Below are 12,751 nucleotides of genomic sequence, written 5' to 3' on the forward strand. Positions count from 1 at the left end.
TGCCTCTTTCTGGTTACAGAAACAGTGACACACACAGTGGTGATGTAACAAGAGAGAATGTAGGTCATTGGCTGATGACACCATCGGTGGGATTGTTTTGATGATAATGAGACCTGAATGGTACTGGAGGCTTGTTAGAGAACTCCATCACCCAGTCATTACACTTAATTAAACCTCCCTCCCCTCTCTCTCTCTCCTTATCGATTCCACAGAAACAGTCTTGTTTAAACAAGCCACGCCAATAGTCAGTTACCTGAGAGAAGCATGTGTATTTCTTGACACAGCACAGCACGATACAGTACTAGCCTAACTAGAAACACTGAGCTAACTACAATCCGAACAATCTGCATAGTCCATCCAAAGAGAAAACTAAAGATGTCTAACATGAACAGTCTCCAGCCACAAGACACAGCTCACAGGACTGAATAGTGGAGGTTGAACCAGGAATATAACTCCAGGGGCTTGTCAGCTCACAGGACTGAATAGTGGAGGTTGAACCTGGAATATAACTAGCTAACGTCTCCTCCCAGACAGAGAGCACCAGAACACATCAGACTGGGATTAGCTATGAAGTGCTATGTAGGGGCTATGAAGGGCTATTAAGGTCTTACGACAGCCTACGGCAGGCTCTTAGCACAGCCTAACTGTCTTCGCATAACTACAAAAGTCTTCCATTATAGTCTATGCTCTAAATGTCTATTTGTCCTAGTGCTGTAGCACTACCAGTGGAATGCTAAATGCAGGCTAGATGGTCAGATCGCGACGGCCAATTAGTGGCTGTAGACAACGTGTCCCGTGTGGCTCACCTGGTGGAGCATTAGGCTTGCAACGCCAGAGTTGTGGGTTCGATTCCTATGGGGGACCAGTACGAACAAGTATGCACTCACAACTCTAAGTCGCTCTGGAAAAGAGTGTCTGCTAAATGACTAAAATATAAATGTCAACACAGATGAACGTATAGAGTTGCTAGCGTTTCACAATTGAACGCAATGCAACGCTAGCAACGCAACGCTAGCAACAGACAGAACCAGTCGCTAACAGTGACGAGATGTCACAAACATAGCCAACGGGTCAGTTAGCAAACATAGGTTAACACTAGTAAATGCTAGTACAGCAGGTTTAACCCTCGCCCTGCCAGATGTTAGTGCACAGAATAAAACACAGTGTAGGTCAGATGAGTGCTGAGTATAGCGCCCTCTACCTGAAAAGATGTCCTGATTCTCCTACACACAGATAGAAAACACACACAACAAGTAGAGAAAGTCACCACTACACTAACACATAAACAACACAGCTGATTATACCAGTTAAGACTACACAGTTCCACAGCTGTACAAAGTGAATGATATGTCCACATGTAGAATTATCTGATTATAATCCAGACTAGTCATTTCTGACATCGGCTTGGTATACCACCTGTTCCGGTCAGGACGCTAGTTACCAGCAAAGATGGCACGGCAGACGTTGAAGAGAGAGAACGAGAGATATACCTCATGGCAAACCAGCAAGAACACTGCATCAAATTCAGTCTAGAATTCTAGACAGAGCCTACATTTACATAAATAGGTTAGAGGTTCAACACACTAACACCCCACCAGTAGTCTAGACTGTTTCTCCTGGTCATCACCACCCCACCTGTAGTCTGGTCCTGTCTGGACTGTTTCTCCTGGTCATCACCACCCCACCAGTAGTCTGGTCCTGTCTGGACTGTTTCTCCTGGTCATCACCACCCCACCTGTAGTCTGGTCCTGTCTGGACTGTTTCTCCTGGTCATCACCACCCCACCTGTAGTCTGGTCCTGTCTGGACTGTTTCTCCTGGTCATCACCACCCCACCTGTAGTCTGGTCCTGTCAGGACTGTTTCTCCGGGTCGTCACCACCCCACCAGCAGTCTGGTCCTGCCTGGACTGTTTCTCCTGGTTGTCACCACCCCACCAGTAGTCTGGTCCTGCCTGGACTGTTTCTCCTGGTTATCACCACCCCACCAGTAGTATGGTCCTGTCTGGACTGTTTCTCCTGGTTATCACCACCCCACCAGTAGCCCGGTCCTGTCTGGACTGTTTCTCCTGGTTATCACCACCCCACCAGTAGTCTGGTCCTGTCTGGACTGTTTCTCCTGGTTATCACCACCCCACCAGTAGCCCGGTCCTGTCTGGACTGTTTCTCCTGGTTATCACCACCCCACCAGTAGTCTGGTCCTGCCTGGACTGTTTCTCCTGGTTATCACCACCCCACCAGTAGTCTGGTCCTGTCTGGACTGTTTCTCCTGGTTATCACCACCCCACCAGTAGCCCGGTCCTGTCTGGACTGTTTCTCCTGGTTATCACCACCCTAGACAGAAAAGTATAGAAAGAACAGCACCAGTATTTGAAAAAAGAGAAAAAGACTCAAAATAACTTTACATCTCAGTCTGTCTCCGACTGCAGCGGATGCAAGTTGCCATGGCAACAAACATTAAAAGAGAAGCCTGCTCAGGATCTATATTGAGAAATCCTGACAGCGGCAGAAACATCTCAGACAATGAGATAACAGACTGCTTCCACAAATCAGAGCCCAGGAGCAGCTAAGCAGAGCTGAGACTGACCCATTACGGCCTTTAACATCTAACTATAGAAACCACAGCCGGTCGGCCAGCCAGAGACTCCTGGAGGGATCAATACCACTCAGGAAATGATCAAAGTTTGGCCCACGTCGCACCGGCCATAAAACCAAATCAATGTTGACATCCCAACCTGGCTGATTCCAGACTCCGGCTAGGACACATGGATTAACACAACATATATTGCTTCAGAGGATGAAATACTTTCATATATGATAGTCAATATTAATATCAATAAACTTTACTATCACAATAGCTAACACTTTAGAAAAAAATTGCATAACAACAACCTGAATGTTTTCCTGTACAGTCCTAACTGTTAGGTAAGTAACGACAAAGGTGGTGATTGTATAATAATCTGCAGAGCAGGTTTTTTTCCACCTATAATTGTTTATTTTACTACAAAAAATGTTATTTTTTTGCTTTGAGTTGTGAATAAATTCTTGAGAACTCTTCCTTTGCTTCAAGAGTGAATGAAAAATGTAAAACGATTGTTCCTTATTTTGGGTTAGACAGAGTAGAGGTGATTATCCGTAGCATGGTATTAACAGAGCTCCATATTCACATCAGAACCATATTCATGTTTAAACACCCTCTCTCTCTCCTCTCTTCCACTCGTTTAAATCACAAAGTCATTGCCAGATCTCATATCCTCTCCATCTATCCTCTCCTCAGCTTGTCCTCTTCCTCTCTTCCCCGTCTCAGTTGAATGTGAAACAGCAGAATGGCAGGGCTGAACAGCGGCACTCCTTCATTGTCTTCCTCTCCTCCTCTTGCTTCGCTCTCTCATTCCCCTTTGCTTTCCTTCCAGCTCTGTCTTGTCTGTCTGGGTGATGCCGCCTCTCTCTCTCTCTCGCTCATGCGCTGCTGCTGTCTCATCCGCTCACCCCTCCTTCCCTTTCCCTCTCTCGTTCCATTTCCTTCCCTCCTTCCCTTTCCCTCCCTCCTTCCCTTTCCCTCTCCTCCCCTTTTCCCCTCTCCCACTTTGCAGTCTAAATCATTTAACAGTATATGCATGCGTGTGCACTGAGCATTGCTCTCTCCCTTTCTCTCTCACACACACACTAGGGGAAGGACAACGGAATGGATGGAGGAGGGGAAGGAGAGAGGGATGGAGATAGTAGAGACATCATGGGCTGTTTCCCCTCTAAAAGGCTCCTCCCCCTTATTCCTGTTTGGTAACCTGAGAACCAGAGGGAGAGATGGATTGAATTGAGATGGAGGGAAAGAGAAAAAAGGAGGGAAACAGACAGAGGAAGAGAGGGAGGGGAGAGTCTCTCTCTCTCTCTCTCGACAGACCAGACAGACCACACAGACCAGAGATGCAGGCTGATTTGAGGGCATTGTGAATAACATTGATGTATACGGCCAAATATGTACATTTAACCTGGCAATGCCAAGCAGCTACTGTACCACGAGTTCACCGCTGGTAAAGAACAGGTTATTATCTCACAAACAGGGCAGTAACAACAGAAACAATACACTTGATGTGGCAGTCAAGATACATATTCTTCAAGTCTTAAAAAGAAAAGAGAAAACCAAAGTGATCAGTGGACCAAGTGAGAACTTCCAGTGATGAGAACCGAGATTCAGACAGAAACACAGAAGAAGACCTAGAACTGCAGAACCGCTAGAGAGACAGAATCAGGGAGAGAACCACAGAACCCACGTCAACACCTCAGCGTTACAAAGTGTTGCCCACAGAGAGATTGATTGTTGAACGCACACCCACAGTGTGATGACACCGTTCACCATACAGATCACAGCGGTATACAGAGCGATTGTTGAATGCACACCCACAGTGTAATGACAGCGTTCACCATACAGATCACAGCGGTATACAGAGTGATTGTTGAATGCACACCCAGCAACCCCACACCAGGCCCTGCACCAGTGTAACAGTAACAGTAACACACACACCTCTAAATGGCTTAGATAGACAAATAAACAATGTCCTTTACAGCAGGGAGATACTGACAGTGGGAGGCGCAACCAGCAACCCATATGCCTGTGTGTGTGTCTCTCAATTTCTTACCACGTATTCCATGGGACAACACTGACTGCCTGTGAGTGTCTGTAACCCTAAAAACACCAAAGCGCACATCAGCACATGGTACACACTAGAGGTTGACCGATTAATCGGAATGGCAGATTAATTAGGGACGATTTGAAGTTGTCATAACAATCGGAAATCGGTAATTTTGGACACCAATTTAGCCTTTTTTTTTTACACCTTTATTTAATCTTTATTTAACTAGGCAAGTCAGTTAACAACACATTCTTATTTTCAATGACGGCCTAGGAACGGTGGGTTAACTGCCTTGTTCAGGGGCAGAACGACAGATTTTTACCTTGTCAGCTCAGGGATTCAATCTTGCAACCTTACGGTTAACTAGTCCAACACTCTAACCCCCTGCCGCATGAGGAGCCTGCCTGTTACGCGAATGCAGTAAGAAGCCAAGGTAAGTTGCTAGCTAGCATGAAACTTATCTTATAGAAAACAATCAATCAATCATAATCACTAGTTATAACTACTCATGGTTGATGATATTACTAGTTTATCTAGTGTGTCCTGCGTTGCATATAATCGATGCAGTGCGCATTCGCGAAAAAGGACTATCGTTGCTCCAACGTGTACCTAATCATAAACACCAATGCCTTTCGTAAAATCAGTACACAGAAGTATATATTTTTAAACCTGCATATGTAGCTAAAATAAATCCAGGTTATCAGGAAATATTAACCAGGTGAATGTGTGTCACTTCTCTGGCGTTCATTGCACGCAGAGTCAGGGTATATGCAACAGTTTGTGCTGCATGGCTCATTCGGAACCAATTTGCCAGAATTTTACGTAATTATGACATAACATTGAAGGTTGTGCAATGTAACAGCAATATTTAGACTTAGGGAGGCCATCCGTTAGACAAAATACGGAACAGTTCCGTATTTCACTGAAAGAATAAACGTTTTGTTTTCGAGATTATAGTTTCTGGATTCTACCATATTAATGACCAAAGGCTCGCATTTCTGTGTGTTATTATGTTATAATTAAGTCTATGATTTGATAGAGCAGTCTGACTGAGCGATCTTAGACACCAGCAGGCTCATAAGCATTCATTCAAACAGAACGTTCATACATTTTGCCAGCAGCTCTGCTGTTTATGACTTCAAGCCTATTAACTCCCGAGATTAGGCTGGTGTAACGATGTGAAATGGCTAGCTAGTTAGCGGGGTGCGCGCTAATAGCGTTTCAAACGTCACTCGCTCTGAGACTTGGACTAGTTGTTCCCCTTGCTCTGCATGGGTAATGCTGCTTCGAGGGTGGCTGTTGTCGTTGTGTTCCTGGTTCGAGCCCAGGTAGGAGCGAGGTGAGGTATGGAAGCTATACTGTTACTGGCAACACTAAAGTGCCTATAAGAACATCCAATAGTCAAAGGTATATGAAATACAAATGGTATAGAGAGAAAGAGTCCTATAATAACTACAACCTAAAACTTCTTACCTTGGAATATTGAAGACTCACGTTAAAAGGAACCACCAGCTTTCATATGTTCTCATGGTCTGAGCAAGGAACTAAAACGTTAGCTTTCTTACATGGCACATATTGCACTTTTACTTCTCCAACACTTTGTTTTTGCATTATTTAAACCAAATTGAATGTTTCATTATTTATTTGAGGCTAAATTGATTTTAGTATTATATTAAGTTAAAATAAGTGTTCATTCAGTATGGTTGTAATTGTCATTATTACAAATACATTTTAAAAATTGGCAGATTAATCGGCATCGGCTGTTTTTGCCCTCCAACATTCGGTATCGGTGTTGAAAAATCATAATCGGTCGACCTCTAGTACACACACTCTTAACCAAATCACTGAGCGTTGTACATGTAGCGAATCATAGTTCTCCTAAATGATCCCCTCACAAACACTTGGCTTGGAGCATGCATTGCTCCCAGGATCAGCTGTGGAGATCAGCTGTGGAGAGAGTCATGTGACCTCGTCACCTTGTTCAGGTGAGCGCAAAGGTACACACACTCGTTAGGCAAGCTCTTTTTGTATCCCCACATACCAAAGACTGTGTGTGTGTGTGTGTGTGTGTGTGTGTGTCTGTGTGTGTGTGTGTGTGTGTGTGTATTGAGCATGTTCAGACACACATTGTGGAATGAAAGGAATTACTTACAGGGACTAGTCAAATAAATCCAGACAACAGCTTTCCTTCCTAAAATCAGTCATATGTGTACACACACGCACAACATATAACCTATCAGGTGATGTGAATGTGATAGAACAGGTCCAGAAATATTCAGGTTATTGAGCGTATATTAGGGGGTGGTATGGACATTAGATTAGCCAGGCTTTCAGCAGGCCCAACCAGCCGACCAGACCAGTTAACAGTTCTACATGTGAGACAAACAGATAGTTTCAGGTTGTTTCACCCTCTCACCTTCTTCTTCGCTCTCCCTTCCTCTCTCCTCATTTTACTCTAACTCTGTCCCTATCCTCGTTTTATTCTCTCTATCCACTCTCCTTTCTAGACTTTCTGTTTCCCTTCCTCTCTCCTCATTTTATTCTCTCTATCCACTCTCCTTTCTAGACTTTGTTTCCCTTTCTCTCTTTTGTCTGCTCTGTCTCTCATTGATGTTCTCTTTTCCTCTCAGGTTCTCCAGGTCTGTCCCTTCCTCTATCCTTCAATACCAAATACTGTACTGTACTGTAAAACTTCTATTAATATCCCAGGTGTTTATTTGCTTTAATCACTGAACACAACCGCCGCTTATTCGAGACAGGCCTTTATTTCAGCCAGGCGTCTACTTCCTAAGGCACACAGGTCTTGCTCAATAAAATGTTGAAAAGACACTGTTTGTGACCAGTATAAACATTGTAATAACAAATCCATCGCAGATCAGACATGCAAAGACTAGCCTGCCCATCATACACCCCCGATTTCACGTTTCAGCACCATTGTCTCACTCGCTGCACCTCTTGTATCCACCGTAGTTGAGCTGACCATGTCAAACCACACTGCTGTCTCATCAATGGCTCTTCTTTATCTTTACTGTACTCACTGGAGTTCACTCGTAAACAATTACATTTAGACACGCCATTTATTTGAAACAGGTGTTTATTTGCTGGAATGTGTGCCGCTGTCTGGCTATTAAAAAGGGACAGACAGTCTGAAGGTAAAGTTTGTTTTATTGCCTACTAACATACTTAGCTACTCAAACACACACACACATTCCCATTCTGCCTGCCTCCTGTCCTGACCACACCGGGTTCCACTCCTATCAGCTAAAAACAAGAAGAAGTGGCTCCAGTGGGCACGTGATCACCAACACTGGACAGTTGAGGGGTGGAAAAACAAGAAGAAGTGGCTCCAGTGGGCACGTGGTCAGCAACACTGGACAGTTGAGCGGAAACATCCCCTGGAACATGACAGCCAGTTCAGTTTATTGTTGTGTCCTGGTCAGTCCACAGACCTCAACTCAATAGAACATGTTTAGGATGAGATGGAACGGGCTGTTCACAGCATGTATGTACCACTGTCCAATCTGCAGCAACTGCATGAGCCCATGACGCCAACATGGACCAACATCCCTGTGCAACGTTTCCGACACCTTGTAGAATGCCACAAAGTGTCACATTCTGACCTCTATTTCCGTTGTTTTGTATTTATTTAGTATGGTCAGGGCGTGAGTTGGGTGGGCAGTCTGTTTGTTTTTCTATGTTTTGGGGCAGTTCTATGTTTTCGGCCTAGTATGGTTCTCAATCAGAGGCAGGTGTCATTAGTTGTCTCTGATTGAGAATCATACTTAGGTAGCCTGGGTTGCACTGTTTGTTTGTGGGTGATTGTCTATGTTGATGGCTTGTTTCAGCACAGGTCTCATTTTGTAGCTTCACGGTTGAATTTGGTTTATTGTTTTTTTTACTCGTCTGTATAGTGTTCAGTCTTTCTTGATTAAAGATTTACCATGGACACTTACCACGCCGCGTATTGGTCCTCAGATCCATCTCGTCTCTCCTCTTCAGATGAAGAATCACCCACCAACCAAGGACCAAGCGGCGTGGTAGAAAACAGCGACGACAGCAGCAGCAGCAGCAACAACAACAGCGGCCGGTATCACAGGACTCCTGGACATGGGAGGAGATACTGAACGGAGAGGGACCCTGGGCACAGGCTGGGGAATATCGCCGCCCCAAAGCAGAGCTGGAGGCAGCGAAAGCTGAGCGGCGGCGATATGAGGAGGCAGCACGGCAGTGCGACAGGTACGAGAGACAGCCCCCAAAACATTTTGGGAGGGGGCACACGAGGGGTGGAGCTAAGCCAGGTAGCAGACCTGCGCTCACTCCTCGTGCTTATTATAAGCAGCGAGATACTGGGCAGGCACCGTGTTATGCGGTTAAGCGCACGGTGTCGCCAGTACGTGCCCATAGCCCGGTGCGCTATGGGACAGCCCCCCGAGAGTGTCATGCGAGTGCGGGCATCGAGCCAGGGCGTATGGTGCCTGCTCAGCGGGTCTGGTCGCCGGTACGCAGTTTTGGCCCAGGGTATCCTGCGCCGGCTCTGCGTGCTGTGTCTCCGGGGCGCTGGGAGGGTGCAGTGCGTCCTCTGCCCGCGCTCCGCTCGTACCGGGCGACTGTGGGAATGGAGCCTAAGGGAGAGGTGCGTGTAGTAAGCACTAGATCTCCCGTGCTTACCCACAGCCCGGTTCAACCTGTGCCTGCACTCTGGAGGGTCCAGGCTAGAGTGGTTATCCAGCCTGGGGAAGTGGTGCCAAGGTTGCGCACCAGAGCTCCAGTGCTCCCCCACAGCCCAGTCCTTCAGGTGCCTCCTCCTAACCCCAAGCCTCCTGAAGGTCTCCCCAGCCTGGTGGTTCCTGTGGCAGCCCCACGCACCAGGCTGTCTCTCTGTCTCCTCCCTGCAGGTGGTCCTGTCTGTCCTGCGCCGCTGCCGGAGCCTCCCGCCTGTCCGGCGCCGCTGCCGGAGCCTCCCGCCTGTCCGGCGCCGCTGCCGGAGCCTCCCGCCTGTCCGGCGCCGCTGCCGGAACCCCTCTGCCCAGAGCCGCTACCGCACCTCTGTCCCGAGCAGCTGTCCCTCTGTCCCGAGCAGCTGCCCCACCTCTGTCCCGAGCTGCCCCTCTGTCCCGAGCAGCCCCTCTGTCCAGTGGGGTCATTGAGTAGGGGGGCCATGGTGAGAAAGCCACGGAGGCGGACAATAAGGCGGACTAAGACAATGAGGAAGTGGAGTCCGCGTCCCGCGCCAGAGCCGCCACCGCGGACAGACGCCCACCCAGACCCTCCCCTATAGGTCAAGGTTTTGCGGCCGGAGTCCGCACCTTTGGGGGGGGTACTGTCACATTCTGACCTCTATTTCCGTTTTGTATTTATTTAGTATGGTCAGGGCGTGAGTTGGGTGGGCAGTCTGTTTGTTTTTCTATGTTTTGGGGCAGTTCTATGTTTTCGGCCTAGTATGGTTCTCAATCAGAGGCAGGTGTCATTAGTTGTCTCTGATTGAGAATCATACTTAGGTAGCCTGGGTTGCACTGTTTGTTTGTGGGTGATTGTCTATGTTGATGGCTTGTTTCAGCACAGGTCTCATTTTGTAGCTTCACGGTTGAATTTGGTTTATTGTTTTTTTTACTCGTCTGTATAGTGTTCAGTCTTTCTTGATTAAAGATTTACCATGGACACTTACCACGCCGCGTATTGGTCCTCAGATCCATCTCGTCTCTCCTCTTCAGATGAAGAGGACGGCCGTGACACAAAGAATTCAGAGGCAAAGGGGGTCTGACCCGGTACTAGATGGGTGTACCTAATAATTGGCTAGTGAGTGTTTTATCCTGGGTGTAAAAATGTATATACAGTACCAGTCAAAGGTTTGGACACTCCTACTCATTATTTTCTTTATTTTTACTATTTTCTAAATTGTAGAATAATGGTGTTATTTCATAGTTTTGATGTCTTCACTAAGAGTGTGCAAAGCTGTCATATATATAAACCAAAGATTCTCAGGGCAGTCACTGCGAGAATTGACTGAATAACAAGATATCTCCCATCAGTCTCTCTCCATCTCTTCTCCCCATGTCCCTCTCCCTTCTGTGTTGCTGCTTTGATGAATATTAACCAATTCTACAGGGCCCAAGAAATGCTGTACACACAAACGCACGCGCCTCACTGTCCAGAACCACAGGCCTTAACGGAGACCAATACTTTACAAGACACAGGACAGGTCTGTCCTGTCCAAATCTATACAGACTCGCTCTGACTCATAGCCTATCCTACACAACTCATGGCCCAAATAAATTGGATAATTCAAGACAACAGCACAAAGACTGAAGAAACTCAGAGTCGTATCACTTTATTCAAACATACTGGTATGGTAGACAGAGAACTCCTGACTACAGGCTCAGCCAGCCAGGGGAACTATTAGTGTGTAACACTACACAGACTGCACACCATAGGGAACTCAGAGTGTAACACTTTACAGAGAAACAATAAGAAATCCCAAGAAACTGTAGCCTCTGGGACAGAGCAGGATGTGAGACTGAAACGGTTCCCTTTTAACCTCACAAACCTCCCACACAGAGGGCACACCACACAGACCCAATGCCATGAACCTAGGATGGCAGAAAACAGGATTAGGCACAGAGATGTCACAAAGGAGACCAGGAAGTATGGGAGCTAACCATTCTATTCATTTCATTCGGTTCCATTCAGTGGACAGGAGTCCCATTTGCTCCCTGTTCATATTTACTCCTGTTAATAACATCAGACATTAGGAATGTCCCTCTCTAAATGTGCTGATCAAATGTGAACGACAGGAAGCACCAGTATATGACGGGCCTGAGTATGAAGCATGTAAAAAACCCTGATAAAGCTCCCTGTTTTGTATCATAAAAAAATCTATGAATCTATGAATAGTGGTATCATAATGATTACTTTGGGACTTGATTATTATATATGCCATTTAGAAGACACTTTTATGCAAAGCGACTTACAGTTATTAAGTGCATCAAGTAAATACTAGTAGCCCTTTAGATACATTTAAACTATGTGGGAGTGAATCTGTCTGCAGCTCAGCATGTAGTCTAAGTATCTATGTGAAGTGAGTAGGAGGCAGACCAGGGCTGCAGGGCAGGAAGTGGAGCTCAGGCATCACCATCTCTTCCGCTACGTTGTAAGAGACGGACAACCACACACTGAGACCCAGATATCTGCTCCTACAGTGTTTCCACACACACTGAAAACTATTTGGGTCCACAATTAAGTGTTACAGTGAAGGACCCAAATAAGTCAAAGGTCATACATATGAATGTTCTTAAAACCATGGAAACAAAACCTCTTCTTGATGCAGATAAGCTGCTGCTCACAACAGCTGAAACAGTATCTTGCCAGCTAAAACAGAGCAGTATCTAGCCAGCTGCTTGGCTTTTTTCTCTGGCAGTGAGCTACATGTCAAGACATAGCCTCCTATTGATATACAAACTGACGCTGAGTGAAATCCAAGACTGTTGCCAATTGCAACTAAGTGCTGGCACACGTCCGCACACATGCATACGTGCACGCGCTCACACACACTTATTTTTGAGTGGAGATACACACACCTGTCTGACAAATCAAAAGGGAGTTAAGGAAAGGTATCACCCAGCCAAGCTTATCACAGAGACAGGACTGATTGGTTCTGCTTTTGATTGATAGGGTCTGCATTAGATTGGGCAGACCCGGTTTGATTGAGAGGGTCTGAGGTGGATTGTGAAGCTCTGTCAGACAGGATGTCTTTGATTGACAGATAGATTAATTGATTAGTTGGTAGAGTGTGTGTGTACATTTCTATCACTGACATTTCTGTCTCTCGGAGTGTATTATCCCCACGGCCAGCCATGCAGCAGTCAGTCAAGCCTTCCTCCTCTTCGTCACCATCAGAGAGATAACCCACTGACAGTGAGTTTAAGGAGTGTGGGAGAGTGTGATATGGGAGCTGGGCATATTATGAAGCAGTCTGTTCAGACACATAAGCCTACCTCTATCCACTCCATCCCTGACTCCTGTCTGTCTGGGGTGTCTCCAAACCATCAGAGTGGTATACTATGATTAAACCTAGATCTACTCAGGGTTTTCCAAAGCTAGCCAGCTTTAGTCACATTCCAGCTCAG

General features: G+C 46.3%; 1 protein-coding gene across 3 annotated transcripts in view; it reads right to left on the bottom strand.

Moving 5' to 3' along the window:
- The window catches only part of LOC110520788 (SHC-transforming protein 1), a 35,820-nt gene that overhangs the window by 20,489 nt on the left and 2,580 nt on the right, over window positions 1-12,751 (bottom strand). Inside the window, exon 2 of one of the 3 annotated variants that reach the window (XM_090223722.1) lies at window positions 4,635-4,681. The exons of the other annotated variants lie outside the window; for them this stretch is intronic. Coding sequence (XP_090079848.1) covers window positions 4,635-4,646 — 12 coding nt within the window. The 5' untranslated portion in view covers window positions 4,647-4,681. The remainder of the gene's footprint in view (window positions 1-4,634; window positions 4,682-12,751) is intronic. 3 annotated transcript variants of the gene reach the window in all.

The sequence above is a fragment of the Oncorhynchus mykiss genome, chromosome 3 (genome assembly GCF_057628025.1).
Source record: "Oncorhynchus mykiss isolate SJ-2025 chromosome 3, ASM5762802v1, whole genome shotgun sequence".
Lineage (NCBI taxonomy): Eukaryota > Metazoa > Chordata > Actinopteri > Salmoniformes > Salmonidae > Oncorhynchus > Oncorhynchus mykiss.